Source organism: Erigeron canadensis, chromosome 3, assembly GCF_010389155.1.
Source record: "Erigeron canadensis isolate Cc75 chromosome 3, C_canadensis_v1, whole genome shotgun sequence".
Lineage (NCBI taxonomy): Eukaryota > Viridiplantae > Streptophyta > Magnoliopsida > Asterales > Asteraceae > Erigeron > Erigeron canadensis.
Window position 1 is genome coordinate 27,019,904 of NC_057763.1, and position 22,179 is coordinate 27,042,082.

Here is a 22,179-nt window from a genome sequence, read left to right on the forward strand (position 1 = left end):
AATACAAATTATTTTAGAATCAGATATACGTAGTTTTACTTTTTTTTTTTTTTTCCTTTTTCTTTTTCTATTGGAAATTAGTTATAATGTGGCTATTTTGTTTCTTGACAACTTTTTGCTTACGTGTCATTTTACACTAATCTTAGTGGTTTTTTCAAATATATTGAGTATTGATACTTAGAGGCTGTTTGATTCACGGAATGTTTTTGAAGAAATTAGAACGTTTCCAAGGAATTGGAATTTAAAGAGATTGAAATCTTAATGTTTTAAATTATATCGTGTGTTTGGTTGACAGAATTCAACGGAATTCGCTTAAATGAATTCATAGCAAATGACGAAATTGCCCATGATTATACTTTCATAATTTCTTTTATACTTTATACATCTTTAATAATAATAATGAGATACGACGTGAAAATATACCAGCGGTGCAATGCTTTACATCAACATAAAATTTTGTTGCTTCAAAACTTTTAAAAGCTTATGGTTAATAATTTAAAACTCTTAAAACTCTATTGTAAAACTAAATAAAAACTTTCAAAAATTTTGTGGCAAAATTTAAAACCTTTAAAACTTCACTATTCATTTCCATTTGCTCGAAGATAATATTTTTGTGCATTAAAATTTAATTAAACAAAAAGTCAAAAACCAAAAAAATGTGCAAGAAACCATTATTAAAACAAAAAAAAAACCAAAAAATAAAGAATTGAAATGGGATGTCATATATTAAAATCTAAATTAAACGGGATATGACGAGAAAATATACAAGCGGTGCAATGCTTTACATCAACAAAAAAATTTGTTGCTTCAAAACTTATAAGAGTTTATAGTTAATAATTTAAAACTCTTCAAAACTTTATTGTAAAACTAAATAAATATTTTCAATAATTTTGTGGCAAAATTACTATTCATTTCCATTGTAATTAATAAAAATAAAGAAGCCTGAGTTTTGAACTCAGGTCAATCCACATGTGTGACAAATCACAAACCAACTCATCTATCACCACTTTCAATAAAAATTACGCGACTTAAATATATAACTTAATCTTCATTGATCACTATTCACATTGAATTGTCATATTAAAGAGATAATAATAATAATAATAATAATAATAATAATAATTTCTTTTATACTTTATACTTTATAGATTCCAATTTATATGAATTCCAACAAATTCTATGAACTAAACACCCCATAAATCTATATATTTTAATGTTTATTTGACATTTTATTTGTCACGTCATTATTTTCTTACATGTTATTTATATGTGAACATTTGCATTTATCACTTTTAAATAGCAAATAAAAGAACCAAAGCTAAGATTAAAACTTGTAACCTCTAACTTCTAATATTATGCACAAATCATTTTATTAAACTTAATATTTGTTTATTTTTATAAACTATAATAGATATTCAGTGAATATTAAAACTAGTTTAAAGACATTGATAATATAATTGTCGATCTTTGTATATTAATTATCTTTGTACGATAAAATATAATTTATTTTTAATATAATATAAAATTAAATTATATTGATAATTACATATAATTTTTTTACTAACCGATTATATTGTACGATATATATTTTCTTATTTTAATCTACTTTTTGTAAAATATAAATGTTAAATTACATATTATTCTATCAATTTCACACATATATTTTGATATTTGCATTTAAATTTAACTTAAATTTTCTATTCACTTTTATATCTTTTTTTTTTTTTTTAAAATTTACTATATGTTTCTTTCAAATTTTACATACATAAAAATAGTATAATCTCTACTACATTATAAAGTATTTGTCCTCGTCAAAATTTTCAACTTTCAACCACTCATTTTCATCTCTTTTCTCAAATCTTAACCACTAATTTTTTCTCTCTCTCCTCCATAATCATCTAATTTATTCAAAATTCTTTATCTCAAAAACCGTACATCGATAAATTATAAAAACTATATGGATGTCCTTAAAATTTCATGCTTTTTCATTAGAGAGATCATTCGATATACTTTCAGCGGTTTTTTAAATCCGATGGCATAGTTCGTACGACTAAGGCATTTGGATATCACACTCTATGACCTATCACCTCCTATGACTTATCACACTCTATGACTTATCACCCCATTGTCTCACCGCTGCAACGCTTGGATACTTTTTCTCGTATCATTAAGAACCATTTAGTCATATTGTAAAATTTATAGGTAAATGATACAATCAACTTTTATAGAGGGTTAAAACTTAATATCTTTTATTACATTTATTTGGTCTTACATATGATTTAATTTATCATTTGATAAACTAACATTCATAATAAGTAATTAATAATTACTTTTGTTTATAATGTCCCTGTCCATCATACATATATAATCTAGTTTTCTAATAAAACTACAACTTTTTTTCTTTATAAAACTGATAACAGTTTTTTTACATTTAATTTAGATCCGATTATATTTTAAAGAGAAAATTTCTTAATTTTTTAACCTAACATAAAAAACATAACCTTTTTAGTATGAAATAAAAGATATGACCTCTTTATTATTAAAAATCAATAAGTCTCATCTTAATCATTTAAACTTGAAGTTATGAATAATTCTTACATAGACGAAGTTTGTTTTTAAACTTTTTTTTTACTAACATCTTATATTATTCATTAATAATTATCCATTTTATATTATATGTTAACAATAAAAACCATCCAAAGGGATAAATTAGTTTAAATATATATATATATATATATATATATATATATATATATATATATATACTGAAAACCATCTTTTATTCCGACGTGGGTCATTCTATATATATATATACTGAAAACCATCTTTTATTTCAACGTGGGTCATTCTATAAGTTAGGTTGCAAGTTGCAACCTTATTTTGTCCAAATATCAAATAATGAGTGGATGGGTTTATTTTATTTTATTTTTACTATCTTTTGATCCATCAACTTTATTAAAAGTTGAATTGGTATGGATGGGGATCTTTTAAAGTTGCATTCAACTTTACAAGTAAAGTTGGAAGCATCTTGACTTTTTGATTAAAATCAACAGTCAAAATTTAAAAGTCATCTTTAAATCTTGACCTTTAATTTTATTTCAAATGTTAGGATCAACAACTTTAACAATAGGGAAAAATACATAAAAGAGGAACCTATTTACCTAAAATTGCTAAAAAGGAGAACCTATTTTGTTTTCGTTTATTTAAAGGATACAGTTTTAATAAATTTCCTAAAAAGAGGAATATCGTTAGTTTTAAACGCCAGACATCCGTTAACATCCTTAGTTTGCTTACATGACATTTACTAAAACAGATTATACATTAAAATTTAATTATTGGATGAATAAACAAATATTAGATGAATATAAAATTAAGAGCGAAACAAATAGTCATCTTAATTCGTCCCCTACATATATTAAGTACCAAATTTCTTTTTTCGATCCAATTTTCATTTTCCACTCCGCGTGAAGACTTGTTTTTGTTTGAAACAAAAAAATAATAAAATAAAAAATTACAGTAGATCTAATTGAACAAGAAACGGAATGGATGTTGGAGAAGCTCGGATTGCCATCGAAACCATCGCTGAGAGGAAATAATTGGGTGGTTGATGCCTCACATTGTCAATCCTATTTTTCTCACTTTATTTTCATCAATCGCAATTTTTCTTTTTTATTAATTATGTATCCCTCTTTTCTATTTTCTAGTATTCTACATAATTCCGTTAACAATAGCAACGAGTAACACCTTCTCCAGGTATGTTAGACATTTAATTGTGTTTAATTGATAAGAAATCGAACAAATTTGATAATAGACAAATTAGGGTTCATGGGATTTGGGGAAATAGAAAAGGAGGAAAAGAAGAATTGGGGAGAGAGAAAGTGGAAAGAAGGGGGAAAGGTTTGTGTATATATATATATATATATATGTATAATATACGTATACATATGGTTTTTTTAATGTATAATCTGTTTTAGTAAATGTCACGTAAGCAAACTAATGATGTTAACGGCTGCCTGGCTCTAAAACTAACGATATTCCCCCTTTTAGGAGATTTATTAAAATTGTATCATTTAAATAAACGAAAACAAGATAGATTTCCCTTTTTAGGAATTTTAGGTAAATAGGTTCCCGTTTATGTATTTTTCCCTTAACAATAAAGTTGTAAATAACTTAGATCTCAATCCAATTGGCATACAATCCAATTGGTATACGTACTAAGGGTGGGGGGAGAGCTTCCCCACTCCTCCCCTTCCCTCCCTTTTTGCTAGGAGCACCTCGCAACCCCTTCCCTCCCCACCCTTTTCTATTTAATTTAATTTCTATTTATTTTTAAAACTAAAACATTTTATTTAATAATTTAAAACTACTACAATATTAAAAATAAAACAAACAACAAAATAAAACATCAAACTACAATATTAAACGAAACGACAACACAATACATAAATAAACTAGCGATCGAGGCCCGAGATGAATGTACGATGAATATGGTCAATGAATATGTTTAGATGGTGTGTGTGATATATGTGGGTATATGATATATGTGTGTGTGATTGGTGTGTGTTCAAAGAAAAGAAAAAGAAACAGAAAGTGCAGCAACAAAAGAAAGAAGAAAGAAAGAAAAGAAAGAAGAAAGAAAAGAGAGAGAGAAAGCTGGGCCCACGCTTTTTTTTTTTTGTAACAGTCGACTACATAAGCATGGGATCCGGCACCACGCTCCCCATTTCGCTCCCCTCCCCACCATTACCGGTGGGTCGGCGCGATGTGCCATCCGGTACCGGCCTGGTACCGGTCCCCTCCCCACACGACTCCGTCCACCCTAATGGGTGTAAAAAGTGTAGTTAAATTTGGGCTGGTGTGGCGGAGACAATCACATTTCACTAGATAGTCAACTTATTGGCATTATGTGTTGAATGACTTAAGTTCAATTTTTGCTATTTATACCTTATACCGCGTAGCATCATGCTCAATGAAGGATGACCGAGGGGGCTTCGATTACCGGCCAATACCAATGTATTAAAATGTCTATCTTTAACTAGTGGAGCGTTACCTAACATTATCTTAGTTATCAGTTGTAAAAAATGGGTTGTTTACGTTGAAAGAAAATTTTAAAAAAGTTTTCAATAAAAATCGGGTTGATGTAGGTTGTTAGTATATATGGATGATCGTTAAAACATTTATTCTTACTTTACATTCCTCACGAGCTTCCTACAATTACAGGTTTTTAGCTATATTTGAAACCAAACATCCCCATTAATCCATTATTTAGAATAGTACATCATCCAGGAGAGAATTTTGACAGTTTGTTCTTGTTCCCTATATGCTTTTCAATCAAATTATGCAAAGTTGGCGAAGTGAGTATCTTTTATCATTTTTTTATAACATTCTAATATTTTTTTAACAGTGCTAGAAAATTGATCGAGTTTCCACAAACTTGCTAAATGAATCTAGAAGATAATAAGGAGAGCATTTAATTTCTGAACTAAAATGTATGTCCATGTAGCTCTAGTCGATCATCCAAAATGGTCAAGGAATAACTATACTTGTCATAAGTATTACGTAGGAACATGATGTGGTCTCCAAATATCGATGTGAATATGGTCAAACACAATCTTAGCATGAGAATCGCCCAAAGAATATGACAATTTCGTAAACATTAATGCCATAGGACAAGTTATTAGTAACGAGAGAAAGTATCTTCGCGTTGCGGCGATGAAATGGTGTGGGTGATAGGTCATATAGTGTGATAATCAAATGCCTTAACCGTTTGAGCTCCACCATCGGATTTAAAATTTGGTCGAAAATATATCGAATGACCTCTCTAATGAAAGAGCATGAAATTTTAAGAACACTCATATAATTTTTATAATTTATCGATGCACGATATTTGAGATAAAAGATTTTGAATGAATTAGAGGAATAAAAAGATTTGTGGATAAGAGAGAAAAAAAAAAGAGTGGTTGAAATTTGAGAAGAGAGATGAAAATAAGTGAACGAGATTTTCTGTATTATAGTTGAAAAGTTGGAAAAATTTGGAATGAACAAATACTTTATAATGTAGTAGAGATATATGTAAAATTAGGCAATGCACCGAGGATACGCTTGAGATTAGAGTTTGAAACGTGACCACAAAACTACTCGTAATAGTAAAGGCATCAGCCTCTTGGAGTTCCTACACTAAAGAGTAAAGAGGCTATCATCTTCTAGACTTCAAGATCTACCTCTTCCTCAACAACATTCTTCAAATAGTACATTTTTTAACTCATGCCTAGCAACATTAGATGCATGCCAAGTCCTAAATAACACACACACACAATAATAATAATAATAATAATAATAATAATAATAATAATAATAATAATAATAATAATAATAATAATAATAAAAAAATGGATAAGACTTAGCAAAACACCAACCATCAGAGGTCAGTTTAGAAATAGAAAGAGGGCTATTTAAATTTATTTTTAATTTTTATGAATATTGAGTAAGTAGTTAGTGGAGCTCCTATAAAGGTAGGAAGTAGACTCGAACCCTGGTGGATTTTTTTAAGGTCTAATACTTTAACAATGAGCCACCAATCCATTGGCCTATATATATTTAAACGACGAAACTAACAAAACTTCGATCATTATTTTTTCAAAGACATATGACCAGTATAAGTAATGATAGACGTTTGACCATTTGGAAAGACTAATATGAGGCTTACTCTTTGGGTTAAAATATAGTCACTTCTTTATCTTTGCCTTGCAATCCTCTTCTAATAGATCTCGTACTGTCTCTCTTGTTATATAGTTGTCAATTAAATTGATCCTCGTATTATTTTCATATGAAAACGTACATGTATAAGTTGGATGGTTGCGTTCAATTAAAATTTTCTAAAAGTGGCATGATTAATTCAAATCAAATTCTCTCATCTTTGAAAACTCTTTTTATATATATAATCTCGTTGTTAATTAAGATCGATGCTTAATTATATATTGAGTTTTGCGCACTTAAGTGCTTAACATGTTGTATATCTTTTTGTGTATACCTTTACCGCTTTTCGTGTCTCCGGCCAAGACTATTTGACTTCTGAATTTACGATAATTCAAAGTCAACCTTAGCTAATTTGCAAAACAAAACTACATAGTCAAAAAGTTTAAGCGTTCACAATTGACCCCGTTACTGGACAATGCAACCAAGTCGTTCCAATCTATGATGACGTATTCATGATGCACAAATTAGCCGGCAGAAATGCTCTGTATGTTTTTTATTATACTACTGCTACTGATGCGTGTGCTGCTCGTGAGTTATTTGACTACACATTCCCTGGAGATGTTCAAGGTGTGATGGCACTTTCGTCTTCTCTGTATGCATTTCCAGCAAATTTACGTGATCCGGTTAAATAAAATTGTAGCTCTATGTTTGCCAAGCATATTATCTTCTTCCAGTCCCGGGGTTCTGTTTTTTGGAGATGGTCCGTATTACCTTCCTCAATCTGATGTGGATGTATTTAAGAAGTATACTTTCTTATACACCATTGATCAAACAACCCGATTCTTTTGGATGCTTTATTGGAGTTGATCACATTGCGATTACAACTGCCAAGATAAGTACACTTGACCCATACACCACTCTTAGAACTGACATTTATAATGGCGTGGTGCGACGGTTTTCATTGGTGACAAAACGAATCCCTCCTGCAAAGCCAGTCGCACCCTTTGGCCTTTGTTTCAACACGTCTACCATTGATCCCAAAGTTGGTATAAAAGTACCAGATATTGATTTAGGTCTACAAGGCGGAAACAAATGAACTATATCCACAGCTAACTCCATTAAGCAAGTCACAAATGATGTGGCATGTTTGGCGTTCATTCATGCTGGTGTTACAAGTAAAAACGCAATTGTGGTGGGAACTTTTCAGTTCGAGGAGAACTTCGTGACGTTTAATCTAGAGAACTCGACGTTTGGGTTTAGTTCCTCGTTGTTACGTGGAAAGACATCTTGTTCCAACTTTAACTATTGATCAAATAACTCAAACAGCTGATAATGGAGCCATACAAACATTAAGAATTTACCTTCCTAATAATGAACTTCTTTTTCAATGTAATCTAACAAGTAGTCAAAGTTGTTTTATCTTGTAATTTAGATGAATTCAAATTGACACTTTACTAAAAATCTTCAATATTTTAAACTTTATTTGTCTTAAAATCTTTAATATTGAGTTTGTAGAGTGAATTGGGCAGCATTAGCATCAGATGGTGGAAGGCCATTGGCATTAACAATATATGAAATGAGGATTCCTTCAAGTTTTCTCAACTTTGACTAGTCAAGTTGATAGATTTTTAACCTTTGAATTAAAATCAAAAGTCAAGATTAAAAGTTGGAGTAGTTACATTTCAGGAAACTAATCCCTTATATATTAAACCTAAGTTGGCTTAGAGATAGATGAGACATGCAAGGCTCGATGGATTGACAGGTCAAATGGGTTGGTTTTGGGTCGAGTAGCTAGGTTAAATGTTAATGTTCTCAAATGTATTAATGGTTTTTTATATCGATTTCAAGTCGAGTTTCGGATTGTGACACGTATAAAAGTCCATGGCCGTACTTTAGGCTAAAATAGTCACTTCCTTAACTTAGCCTTAAAATCCTCTTCTAATCCATCTCATGCTGTCTCACTTGTTATTTAATTAACTTAATGATCATCGTGTTGTCTGGATCACTCATGTTATTTTTAAATCAAAACATCTAAGTTGGATGGTTTCTTTCAATCAAAAACTTCTAAAAGTTGCATGATTACTTTAAATCAAATTCTCTCATCTTAACTAGAAACTATTTTTATACATTTACCCTGGTTATAATATTGAATGTTGGGTACTTAACATGTTGTACTTCCTTTGATTATAACCAAGTTATTAAAGAATGAGCTAAATTATTCAATTCTCGTGTATACCTTTTCGTGTCTCCAAGACGATTGACTTCTAAAATTACCATAATACTTCATACTTTCATGTAGTTGACTTTCTAAAATTGGTTTGTATATCTATCATAATCACCTTATGATGATTTCCTTGTAAAGTTTAAGCATTCATAACTTTTTTAATGTCGTTTACTAAATAAATAACCGACCTCTTGTTGGCCCGAACGAGCGGTCCCACGACCAATATGTGGGAAGATAAATCACGTAGAACTATAATTAACGTGATATGGAGTGAAAATGAACCTCTAAATTTGGCGTAACTGTTGCATGTCTTCTACCGCTAGGCTAGTGAGACTTGATGTTAGTTACTGAGGTTTCAACCTAGCTTTTAGGAAATTGGATTTTTTTTATAAAAAAAAAAAAATTCTACACACAATGTTATATCTGTTGTAGATAACTTCAGCTAGGAGAATAATTTGACATAAGCCTTTCTTAGTCTTTACATTACCTTTTGGGTTTCGTAAGAAAAGAAATACGTACAACCCAAATGAAAGACCAAACAATTACCTTATAAATCTTCATGATGCCCATTCGAAAGCTACATTCATATAAAGTATATATGCACAAGCTTTCAAAAAATGCTTTTTCTTTTTCAAGTAATTGTTCTAGCCTTGATCTCTCAGGGACATGAAGCAATAGCCGCAGATGGACCCACATGGTCTTCCGTAGTTGTTCCAGTTAATAAGCATACCGATACTGCTAATCCTCTTTACAGCGTTCGGATGTATATTAACAACATGGGATACACGCAGCAAAAATTTGTTATAGATCTTGATGCCCCATTTATATGGCACTATGCCTGGCCGTATCAAGAAAGTTGCGAGACTTGCCCTGTTGCCATGACATGCGGTGCATCTCAATGCACAGAGATGCGGACTACTTACTCATATCAGGCTCCTTCCTGCCCTCCCCCAAATAATGCCTCTTATGGAGATAGGTATTGGGACTGTGAATATTGCCCAGTCAACGTAATCCACCCTGTTACTGGAGAATGCGAGCAAGTCCTTCCAATGTTTGATGACAAGTTCATGATGAACAAATTCGATGGCAGACATGTTCTATCTGATTTATATTCTACTACTGTTAATGATGCGTGTGCGGCTCCTTGGATATTTGAAAACAAATTCCCTGCAGGTGTTGAAGGTGTGATGGCACTTTCATCCTCTTTATATGCATTTCCAGCAAATTTACATGATCCGGTTAAAAAAATTGTAGCTCTATGCTTGCCAAGCGCCTTATGGCCTCCCGGGCTTCTGTTTTTTGGAAATGGCCCGTATTACCTTCCTACTCAATCGGATGTGGATGTAAGAAGTTTACTTTCTTATACTCCATTGCTCAAGCAACCCGATTCTTTTGGATACTTTATTGGAGTCGATCACATTGTGATTAAAAAGAGATCCCTCAAAGTTCCCGCAAATACAACTGCCAAGATAAGTACACTTGACCCTTATACCACCCTTAGAACTGACATTTATAACAGCGTGGTACATAGGTTTTCTATGGTGACAAAACGAATCCCTCCTGCAAAGCCAGTGGCACCCTTTGGTCTTTGTTTCAACACGTCTACCATTGATCCCAAAGTCGGTATAAAAGTACCAAGTATTGATTTAGCTCTACAAGGCGGAAAGACCTGGAGTATATCCACACGTAACTCCATCAAGCAAGTCACAAATGATGTGGCATGCCTGGCGTTTATTGATGCTGGTGCGACAAGTAAAAACGCAATTGTGGTGGGAGCATTTCAGTTCGAGGATAACTTCCTGACGTTTAATCTAGAGAATTCAACCTTTGGGTTTAGTTCCTCATTGTCACGTGCAAACATTTCTTGTGCCAACTTTTTTTACTTCGGTCCATAAGCGATATGCTTAAGCATAAACAACTGAAAAAGGATCAAACCATACTTGCCTTCCTAATAATGAACTTCTTTTTCAATGTATTCTACTAAGTAGTCGAAATTGCTTTATCTTGTAATTTTGATGAATTCATGACACTTCAATAAAAATATTCGATATTTTATACATTTGATTTGTCGTAAAATGTTCAATATGAGAGTATTTAACTGGCATTCACTAGCTAGTTTTCTGACTTATAAACGCACAAGTCAGCTCTCAGCCCACATTAACACCGGGCTACAACCGTAGCACTGATATCATTTATTAATACTGTTTCTAGTCCAACTCATCAAGCCCAAAAAGAGGTCCATCTGGTGATAAAGGAATAGCCCATAAACGAATATACATGCTTAGAGTTATTTTAACTTTCTATTGTTGGATATGAGTTTACACCCATGTGACCCGACACTTTAAACACAAAATTTTGCCCGTATTGAAAGTTGAAGCTCAACTCGAACACTTTTTTTTGGTTTCAAGACTAATAATTAAACTTTTTGATTAATAGGCCTGAGAGATTTTGATCATGTAATATATGTAGAAGTTTTGACTTTTGCCCATATATTGGGTAGGAGAAATTTGGTAAAACAAGATGATCATTTTCATATACTTTTCAAAACATCAGCGTCTTTAAATGAATCACATTGAGAAAAAAGTAACAGCATATATACACCAGCATCACAGTCTACTTGCCAATAAATTTTCATATATATACGAAGTGTATATATAAAAGAAATGTGAAACGTCTAACAACAATGGGGTGGTGGCGCAGTTGGCTAGCGCGTAGGTCTCATAGCTTTCTGAGTAATCCTGAGGTCGAGAGTTCGAGCCTCTCTCACCCCATTGCTTTTTATTTTAAGCTACTTTGCTCAGATTCTGGTCATTCAGACCTTGTAAATTTCGTCAAGTCCAACACAGAAATCCACAGAACTAGTAAGGCGTAAACAAGTCATTACTAATTACTTATACAAATATATTTAGTTCGGTTATAGATTGTCTAGTTAGTCAAGTCCCTAACTAAGCTCGGTGGTCGTTGGGCAACCTAACCGGGGTTCATTTCCGTCCACATCCCAACTGCAACCAGGGTTCTTCTTTATGCCTCTAGTCTTTAACAAATTCCTAAGTTTATTCACTTCTCCCCAGATTCCAGCTTCGGCGTACATATTCCAAAGAATCACATAGTTCCCACTGTTTTCGGGTTCCAAAACAAACAACTTTTTAGCTGATATTTCAGCTATCTCGAGGTTTCTATGGTTTTGGCTGGCTGATAACAATGCACCCCATATACTTTCCCCTGGTTCCATTGGCATTATTGATGTGAGTTCATATGCTTCTTTCAATCTCGCGGCTCGCCCCAATAGATCCACAATACAAGCATAATGTTCGTGTGTTGGTTCTATATTGTATTGTCTTTTCATAGAGTTAAAATAGCTTAAACCATTATCAACAAGTCCCGAATGACTACACGCAGATAATAAGCCAGTAAATGTAATTGCATCTGGTTGGAACCCACATTGTATCATGTCACTGAATATGGACAGCGATTCAACCCCGTAGCCATGAGAAGCGTACGCACTAATCATCGTGTTCCACGTAACCAAGTTTTTCTTATACCAGGGAATTTTTTCAAAACAAATTTGGGCGTCATTAAGAGAGCCGCATTTAGCATACATTGCAACAAGCGCAGTTAGCACTGACCCATTCGACTCAACCCCAATACTCTTGGCATAATCATGAATCTTCCTCCCACGGGCAATATCAGAAAACTGCGCACAAGCGGGCAATACACTCATAATCGTCACCCTATTCGGTTTCACAATCGAATTCCCACTCACCATCTCATCAAACAACTCCAAAGCCTGATTCGCCAACCCATTCTGCGTATACCCCGATATCATACACGTCCACGTCACAATATTCTTCTGATCAAACATTTTCAAAAACAACTCTTCAGCAACACCCAGCATCCCATTTTTCATATACCCCGAAATCAACGCGTTCCACGACGCAACATCTCTCACAGACATTTCATCAAACACCTTTCGCGCATCATCGATCATGCCACATTTTACATAAAAACCAATCAAACTCGTCCCAAAATAAAAATCAAACCCTAACCCGAATTTCAACCCTTTCCCATGCACCAATCTCCCAAACCAAACACACCCTAACTCCCCAACACTTTTTAACACAAAAGGAAAAGTAAAATAATCCCCCTTGACCCCACCACTATCCATATCTATATATATTTCAACGCATTTTTTAGTAAATCCGTACAGCGTACAAGCACGTATAACCGAGTTATACAAAACGGTTGTAGTTGAAAAGTTAGTACGAATTTTGTTAAAAACAAGTGTAGCGGAATCTATATCGCCGGAGCTAGCGTACATTGCGATAATTTTAGCACCTAAAAAAGAGTTGGGGTGAATTCCATGAAGAATAGAATGTGCATGGATTTGTTGGCCTAGTTTGAGGAGGTTTTTGCCTGTTAGAAACTTGAAAATGGGTGGGTATGAGTTTGGGGTTGGGGGTCGAAAATGAAGTGGGTGTAACAGGGCTGTTAGCATTGAGGTTTTTGACGTTAAGTTCTTCCATTTCATTGGATACCAATTGATCGACAGTAGAACAAGAAGAAGATGTTAATTGACTTGATTCATGAATCATGAATGGTTGGTTTTTATCAATTTGGGCCAGGATAATTTATTGGGTTTGTTCAACCCAACAAAATATTGGGTTTTTATGTACTTGGGCCTAATACCTTTTATATATATATTTTTTAAGAGCATTGGATTTATTTTTGTTTACATTTGATTTATTTTTTACTATACAAAATATATCAATGTTATATATCATATGTTTTTAGTGTAACCATTTTTCTAATGCTTTTATTTGAATCTTCATATGATATTTTTTTTACTTACAAATTACAACTAACAGAATAATACCACATCAATAATAAATACAAGCATAGAAGTTTAAAGTCTCTCAACGCGGGCTAAGCTCACTAGTTTTATATGAGAACAAACATTGCAAATATATAATATAATAAATATATAAATGTTTTACATGATGTAAAATGAGTACATATACTACAGTTTCGACCCATTTCATTTTGTGGCGATATTCTAAATTTTACAACTATTTTAATAACTTCAATTAGTATGTCTTTCATGATCAACATCATTGTTATGCATGGTTGATAACATTATTATCCAACTTAATCAAATTATCGGCTTAATCAATGGACAAATAACTTTGTCCATGCGGAAATGTAGATGTCAATGTACAAAAACTAATTGTATCCCGAAAAAATTCTTGATATTCCTTTGTTTTAGATTGTTTGTTTCACATGTGAGTAAATAAGTATTAGAACAAGATCCAATATATCCACAAAGTTATCCTATTTATCTGTTCTTGACTAATTAAATCTTCAAATATGTGCAAATTAATTAATTTAATTACAACCACGAATTAAGCTCACACTTGCTTATATATACACAACAAGCACACTCATTTTCATAGTTTACATCATATTAACTTGAGCTTCTAAAACAAATATACAATTGGTGTTGTGTCGTTTGTTCTGTAGCAGGTGTTGAGCTTTTGTTCATTTTACTATACCCGTTTGGACCCATTTCGATTGGTTTACTTTCGTTGTGATTAACCATTGCAAAGTTAAAAACATCGTGCATGAGTAGTTAGAACTTATCAAAATTTGTACTCAAATTAAGCCGATATTCCTTATATTCATTTGGAAATATAATCCCTTTCGAAGTAAAATGGCTTTAAACCTTGAAAAAGTACTCTTATTGATCATGGTTTTGGTATCTGCCCATAAGCTGTTAGCGAAAACGACTAGCAATGTAGGTGATTTTACACAAGCTTTAGCAACATGGTATGGAGATCCATATGGTGCTGGAAGTGGTAATTACATTCTCTCATAAGTTTATCATACATACACACATTGCACGACATATACACGGGCATTGGCGAATGCAAAGAACATTTAGGGTGGTCATTTGTGTATTTATTTTTTACACAAGGCCACAACCTTAGTTTAAGGGGAAAAAAACTTTCATGGGGGCTTAAGCATAGGGAGAAGTAGACGATCGCACAAGGTCTGGTATTCAAGGGGACGGATTTCTAATATTTTATATATAAATATATATGTAATGTAAATTGTATATATTATATGTCAAGTTAATAGCATCTATACCTTTAATAATTAATTATGAGCATTCTAATGAGATGGTTAAGCTTTTGGATACACACTAATCCCGGAATTCTTTAAAGCCGGCCTTGAAAACTTTAGACCCTCATCATCTAGAAATCTTGGATCTGTCACCGCACATGTGCATGACCATGTACAATGATATAAACATAAACTTATCTCAAGCTAGCTTGACGGTATGTATGAGTCAAGTCTTTACACCATGGTTTCTTGATTACGCAGGGGGAGCTTGTGGATGGGCTAATGATGTGCAATCACCTCCATTTTCTGCCATGATAGCCGCAGGCAATGCAAAATTGTATTTGCAAGGAAAAGGGTGTGGAAATTGTTATCAGGTAAATATAGTGTGTATGAATTTCCAACTAATTATTTCATTTTACAAGAGAGCTTAGTATATAGTTCATCATGATAAATATTTCAGGTTTTATGCACCCGACAACCATATTGCTCGGCCAAACCTATTACTGTAACCATAACCGATGAGTGCCCTGGTACGTGCAATGACGTCCCATTTGCTTTTGATCTAAGTGGAACTGCTTTTGGTGCAATGGCAAATCCAGGACAGGCTGATAACCTACGAAATCTTGGCCGAGTTGACATTCAATTTCGAAGGTATCTACAAAAAAAGTTAAAATCTACATACTCTCTCCATCCAATTAGAAGTGTCCTGTTTATTAAAATATATAAGATCAAAGTTATATATATATAAAAAAAAAAGACTTTGAAAATTATAAAAAGATCTAATATTGGGACAGAGGGATGAGTATTATGAAAGGCCTGTAACATTAATTACAATTTTAAAACTGTTTATTTATAGGGTGCCATGCAACTATGGTGTTACAACAATTGCATTCAAGATTGATCCAATGTCGAACCCTTACTGGTTTGGAATGGCAATAGAGTTTTGTGAGGGAGATGGTGGCCTTATCTCAGTAGAAGTATCAGCAAATGGTGCACAACAATTTAGATGGATGAAGAACATATGGGGTGCAGTTTGGGCAGCACAAGTTGACCCATCTTTTCGTGGTCCATATACGATTAGGCTCATCTCCGGAAACCATGAACCAGTCGTTGCATTCAATGCAATTCCGTATGGGTTTGCTCCCGGACAAACTTATTACTCACATGTCAATTTTAGAAGCTAGAATCGAGTTGAGCCCTAAATCTTTGGCATGTACATCATTGAGTACTGATTGGTATCATCCGGGAAACCAATTTTCCCAGGGATGGATTAGCCGTCTTCCTATTTAGCTTTCCATGATTTTCAAGGTTAATAGTTACCAAGGTTAGTCTAGCAAATGATTCATATAGGCAAGAAATGAATCAAGTTTATTCCAAAGCAAGAGCAAGAAGAATTGCACTTGCTTTTTTAGTTACCTTTTCCTTTAATGCAAAATGGCATTGAAGGACACTGAATAACAATTTATTCATTGTATTTGTTCATCTGTTGCAACAATAAATAGCAGAAAGCATTTTTTTTGTAGCTACATCCGAGCTATATATCCAAACTAAGATTTCAGTTGGATCAACTTTTACAGATTGTTCATACATTGTTACCAAACTAGTTTGTTTAGGAGTCGAGACACTCAGACAAAATCATACACCAGTAGTTTGTTTAGTGTTGGATGAAAAAATAATTTTCACATAACGCAAAGGATCCCTGATTAGAATAGGGATTATGACATCAAAGTGTAATATACTATCCACGAATATCTATATAGTATGTATCCAATATAATCTAACATTTTTTGAAAAGATGTGCCTTACATACAACTCTTCAGAAATTGCAACCAAGAATAAGTTAAAACAACATATTTTCTCTCATTGTACGTCTAACTACTAGCACTATTAATATCCACAAATTTAACACAAGTACAATATATAAACCGCATTTTATTCTTTGTTTCCAGAGCCATATTTCTGTAACACAAGCCCACACTTTGTAATTACCTAGCTATTTGTAATAACTTGAAACCAAATTAAGGGTGTCGTAACGTGTCACTAGCACGCAAATACAAATGACTTGTAAAATCCGATTTACTAACGCATGGTTGTATTTGCAAGGAAAAGGATGTGGAAATTGCTATCAGGCCCAAATTGTCATTTTCGAAATCGAGATGTTCACATGTACTCAGCAGCCGCCAAGATGTATCACAACCACAACAACAAGTACCTAAACCCGGATTACAGGAGATCGAGTTGTGATGTATAGTAGCCAGACTTCGAAATGCTTCTCGATCAGGTTTCCATTCCAAGCACAAACAATAGAGGGGAGCCCATTAACCTTTTTAATGCGGTCCGAGAAGAGATTAAACATTTAGGGGCCATATCGAGCATAAAAGGTGTTGGATAAATAATTTTTTTAAGTGGTTGTTCTAAGAAAAGCAAGATATGGTGCCAAAAATAAGTGCATCTATAATTTAAAGACGTCTCGGTTTTTTTTGCTAGACATTTTCTTTATTTTATTATACTAGTTAATCAACCCAGACACTTTAAAACATAAATTTATTCTAAATACAAAATAAAAATATTTGTATTAGGTATATATAGATATAGATGTTGTACATATTGTATATTTGAAACTTTTGGGAATTTGAATAAATACACATATAAAAGTGTTTTTCGAAAAAACAGAGAATCGACAATGTTAAGATGTAATGTGCAAATTCTAACAAAGAACATATTTGAGAATCGAGATGATGTGAGTCAAAAATAAGTAAGAGAAAATAATAAATAAAAATTGAATAGTAAAACTGAAAAGGAAAGAAGGAAAATTAAAAAAAAACTGTTAAATTAAAAAGAAATACTTTTTGTAATATGACATCATTTTTAAAAAAAAATAAGGTGTATAGACAAATTATAGTTTGTCACATCAACTTTTTTCAAAAAATACTTTTTGTAAGCAATCCTCTTTTATTTAGAATAGAAAGGAGATATTTTTATGGGTTTTGTTAAACGAAACCATAAGGGCTTTTGTTAACGTGTATTAATTAGTTGTACATTTACCATAAAATTTAAGGGGTGAGCTTTTTTTATATTAATTTACTATTTTTTTTATGCACGTTAAGTGAAGCCCTAAGGCTTTGTTTAAGCAGTTTCCTTTTTTTATTTCTTTTTTATGAGATACCAGACATTTATATTTCAAACAATACCTTATCATTTTTATATATTATGCGTGATATAATTTTCCATATATATATATATATATTGCATGTACAGGGCAGAATTATTTTAACATTAAAAAATATCTAATAAAGTTGAGAACACTAATAAAGTTGAATATACATGCCACATTGCCATGTAACGACTTTTAAATTCAAAGGGGAACTTCACGCAATCTTCTAAACATGTATAGACACCCAGCAAGATGACAATTTGTCTTAATTTACAAATCTAGATTCATTCTTGAGTACCAAAACCTTTTAAAAATGGATCAATCTGGTTTCAATTAACTTTTTCATATATGTGATTAATTCATATGAATTTCATTCTTTTTTTTATTCTTTCAGCAAGGATATTTGTTCTCTCATAAAAGATTTAGGTTTGGGTTTTATCCTATACATATTTAGAGGTAGATATAGGTCTTTATTTTTCACTTGATAGACCTGGTTGAATTTTCCTCAAAAGCTTTTTCATCGAGTGGTTCAAATTGAAAACCTATTTGATGAGAAGTTTTTCAAGCACCGACCCTATTAAGATATATTGAATTTTCTGATATTTGCAAGTAATTAACACCTTCAATATGTATAAAAAATGATAAGAGTTAAATGCAAGAAGGGTCCCCGTGGTTTGTCGTTTTTTGAAACGGCAGTCCCTCTATTGAATTTTTAGCAACGGTGGTCCCTAAAGACATGTATCAGTTGCAACGGAAGTCCCTCTCTAACGAATCCGTTAGTTAGTGTCGTTAAGTTTTCCATGTGAGTAGCACGTGAGGGTACTAATGTCCTTTTACCTACACAAACACTGGTGTTCAAAAGTATCCGTGTCCGACCATGTAATTTAAAAATCTGATCTGATTTTATTTGGAAAGTCAGATATTCGAACTTTAGATATCCTAAACTTTGCATCTGGATAATGATTTTTGAAAATCTTGGGCATTAGAAAAAATCCAAGAATATTCAAAAAGTTTGGATATTGAAATTCACTATGCGAAAGTTTGAATAATTAAAAATCGGATAGCTGAAACTTGGATATCCCCCAAAATTTCGGATAAAGGATTTCAATATCCGAACATATTCAAAATTTTGGATATTCGAAGTCTTCGGATACCTGAACTATCCAAATTTTAGAAATTAAATAAATATCCTAGATATTTTCGTATTGAGACTAAGTTTCAGATATTTTCATAAAGTTAAGAATAATTTCTGATATTAAAAATAATCTTTTTCGATATTTTTTTAGCATTTTCGGATATTTTCAGATTTAAGAAAAAATATATTAAAATTCTAAAACCTTTTCAAAAGTCACTATCTGAATTTAAGTCTCGAATATAGGGTTTCTGACTTTTCGAAGAAAACAAAATAAGATTTTCGGATAACATGTTTGGATATGCATGGATAGTTCTAAACTAACATGGGTTTGTGTAAATGGAAAAACATTAATACCACTCATGTGCTACTCACATGGAAAAGTTAATGACATTATTTAACGGTTCTGTTAGGGAGGGACTGCCGTTGCAACTGAAACATATCTTCAGGGACCATCATTGCTAAAAATTCAAGAGAGGGACTGTCTTTGCAAAAACTAACAAATCACAGGGACCATTCTTGCATTTAACTCAAATAATAATATTAGCACCTGTGAGTATTAGCTTTACTATCTATATATGGTGGCCGGTAGATTCATAGCTTACATCTTTGGGGATGTGAAATAAGGCTTAAACTAAATTAAATATAACAACATTTAACATATTAAATGTCTAAATCGATCTTTTAAAAATGTATGTATGGATGAGAACTTGTTAACAACGTACCTAGCTATGGTTATCACTGCACTGTTTTCACTATTCTCTGACTGACCGCCTTATTTGTTTATCTACTATTCATTTACCCCCACAACAAATTCCAAAAGCCCATTGACCATCTTGATTTTTGGAATGCATAAATGGCCTACAACTTTTTGTAATTTGGGGGCTATTTTCTTTCTTGATTCCCTCGTTTTTGCTCTTCATTTATTGTGTTTGACTTCTTTCAGAAAGCATGTTTTGCCGATATATTCTTGCAACACTAAAATAACCCTCGTGTACAATTAATTAATTAAACTTAATGTCTAAAAGAGTTAAAAAGAACATCCAGTTAAATTTCACAATTGGTATCCAACCCTTTTATATATAAACTTATATTATTTGTCAATTTTAATGTACCATATTAATTAGATTTTACTGGAAGTCAAACTCTAGTTGTATGATGGTCATTGCATTAAGTTTTTCAACGTACAATATGTTCCCTTTTTTATATATAATGGATTATAAATTATTAATATATATTTAATAAATAGAGAATTTGGTTTAGGAACCACTATGTTTGAAAAGAGATGAAATGTTAAGAAGAATCATTAGTCATGATTTATCATTTTGAGACTATATCTAATATGTAATTTCTATGCAAAGTGTATACTATATTCTACTCATTAGTTATTATCCACAGTACCGAAATATATTGAAATTATTGTAGAGATGGGAAGTTGTTAAGTCCAATAGCGTCTCTAGTGTCATTGAATTTTTTTTTTGTAAATCTAAAAACACTGGTGTTTGAAACACCGAATTTCACTTTTTAAGGCAAGATAGACATTCTAAACGCCGAACTTTTATTAAGCGGCAATAAATTTTCATACATTATTAAAATTTATTACTATTAAAAAGCCATACAATTTATTGACACGCATTAAAAGTCTGGTGTTTAGAATGCTTCCCTTGCATTAAATAGCGAAGTTCAACGTTTTAAACGGTGAATTGAAGTTCTTAGTTTTACAAAACTTTTCCCCGTAAACACCATTGGGATTTAAAAAGTTCTCATCTCTACAATTTCTCAATTATATATGTGAAAATGAAGTTTTACAGTATTAAATCTCAAGTACTGTTGTCACGGGACTATCTTTTCATATAAGCAATTAATTAAAGTGATTAATTTAACGTAGATCAACCTAAACATTCTAAGTTAAACTCTAACGAGTATTAGGGATTTAGAGTGCTTTTAATTAAAGAATTTATGATATGATTTATGATCTTTTATAGTTAAATGAGAAAGATATATGTTTTTAATATGAAAAACCCTACCAAATAACTAAAGATAATGACTTGGATATCAATGATTAGAAAATGATTGTGTATCTACTTAGAACTTTATGGGTTTCATGAACTCATCATGAACTCATCATGAAACTACGATGAAACCCAAAATAATATACATCAAAGAATCAAAAATCTTTTTTTAACTAAAAATCCACTTACTATATATACCTCTAAACCATCTCAAATAATTCAGCCATTTACAACAACTGCATTTTACAGTTATAGACTGTACCATTGTACCATTGTTGTATATGACTAATTATTATTATATCAATATCACTACCTTAATTTTAAGTATCCTGTGTTAAGGATTATTATATCTTAGAAAAATAAAAGTCTCTGTTAAGTAGACTAACCTTACATTATAAAGAACAATAATCTTGACTGTTAAAAACCAAAACATATATAGTACACACATTGAAAAGAAAAACTTTAATTTTGACCTAACCTACGGTATGTGAAATAATTCATCATTTATCAATAATCAAGTAAATTGTGGTTCTAATTACACCCGATGTACGTAGTATTTGTAAATACGTACGTGTGTATTAAATTTAAAAACAACAAGAATCAAGTAATTAAAAGTATTAATATCTCTCATATATACTCTAAATATATCTATATCGAAATACAAATATAAATGCATTACTATATAAGATATATTTATGAATTAGCAAAGGGGTTTAAGAGGAATGAAGCCTGGTCCGACGCCGTCACTATTTCTGAAAAAATTTGAGAGAGTTAGCTAGCTAGCTAGCTAGAACTCATTTTTTTTTTTTCTCATTTAAGTGAATGCAGCGAGCCAGCCAAC

The 22,179-nt window shown here is 32.1% G+C and overlaps 3 protein-coding genes, 1 non-coding gene and 1 pseudogene across 4 annotated transcripts; 4 read left to right on the forward strand and 1 right to left on the reverse strand.

Annotated features, from left to right (window-relative positions):
• Nucleotides 1-6,646: 6,646 nt before the first annotated feature.
• On the forward strand, nt 6,647-8,005 carry LOC122591798 (annotated as a pseudogene).
• Nucleotides 8,006-9,537: 1,532 nt separating this feature from the next.
• LOC122591799 (chitinase CLP-like) lies at nt 9,538-10,815 on the forward strand. Its single transcript, XM_043764035.1, has one exon. It carries the CDS (start codon nt 9,538-9,540, stop codon nt 10,813-10,815), a length of 1,278 nt encoding a protein of 425 aa, XP_043619970.1.
• Nucleotides 10,816-11,605: 790 nt separating this feature from the next.
• On the forward strand, nt 11,606-11,691 carry TRNAM-CAU. The gene is given in 2 exon segments: nt 11,606-11,643; nt 11,656-11,691. It is a non-coding gene; the product is annotated as a tRNA-Met (tRNA).
• Nucleotides 11,692-11,763: 72 nt separating this feature from the next.
• On the reverse strand, nt 11,764-13,448 carry LOC122594550 (pentatricopeptide repeat-containing protein At2g20540-like). The gene has a single exon (XM_043766992.1). The coding sequence runs from the start codon at nt 13,446-13,448 to the stop codon at nt 11,862-11,864; it is 1,587 nt and encodes a 528-aa protein (XP_043622927.1). The 3' UTR covers nt 11,764-11,861.
• Nucleotides 13,449-14,627: 1,179 nt separating this feature from the next.
• Nucleotides 14,628-16,225, forward strand: LOC122590592 (expansin-B15-like). Its single transcript, XM_043762782.1, has 4 exons — nt 14,628-14,772; nt 15,302-15,414; nt 15,501-15,691; nt 15,897-16,225. Exons 1-4 carry the CDS (start codon nt 14,628-14,630, stop codon nt 16,222-16,224), a joined length of 777 nt encoding a protein of 258 aa, XP_043618717.1. The 3' UTR covers nt 16,225.
• Nucleotides 16,226-22,179: the final 5,954 nt, after the last annotated feature.

Bases quoted from the DNA above. Each gene is read 5' to 3' on its own strand.
- LOC122591799 (XM_043764035.1), top strand. From the start codon at position 9,538: ATGCTTTTTCTTTTTCAAGTAATTGTTCTAGCCTTGATCTCTCAGGGA.
- LOC122594550 (XM_043766992.1), bottom strand. From the start codon at position 13,448: ATGAAATGGAAGAACTTAACGTCAAAAACCTCAATGCTAACAGCCCTG.
- LOC122590592 (XM_043762782.1), top strand. From the start codon at position 14,628: ATGGCTTTAAACCTTGAAAAAGTACTCTTATTGATCATGGTTTTGGTA. The intron at 14,773-15,301 runs GTAATTACATTC...TTGATTACGCAG, and splicing joins TCCATATGGTGCTGGAAGTG to GGGGAGCTTGTGGATGGGCT. The intron at 15,415-15,500 runs GTAAATATAGTG...TAAATATTTCAG, and splicing joins GGTGTGGAAATTGTTATCAG to GTTTTATGCACCCGACAACC.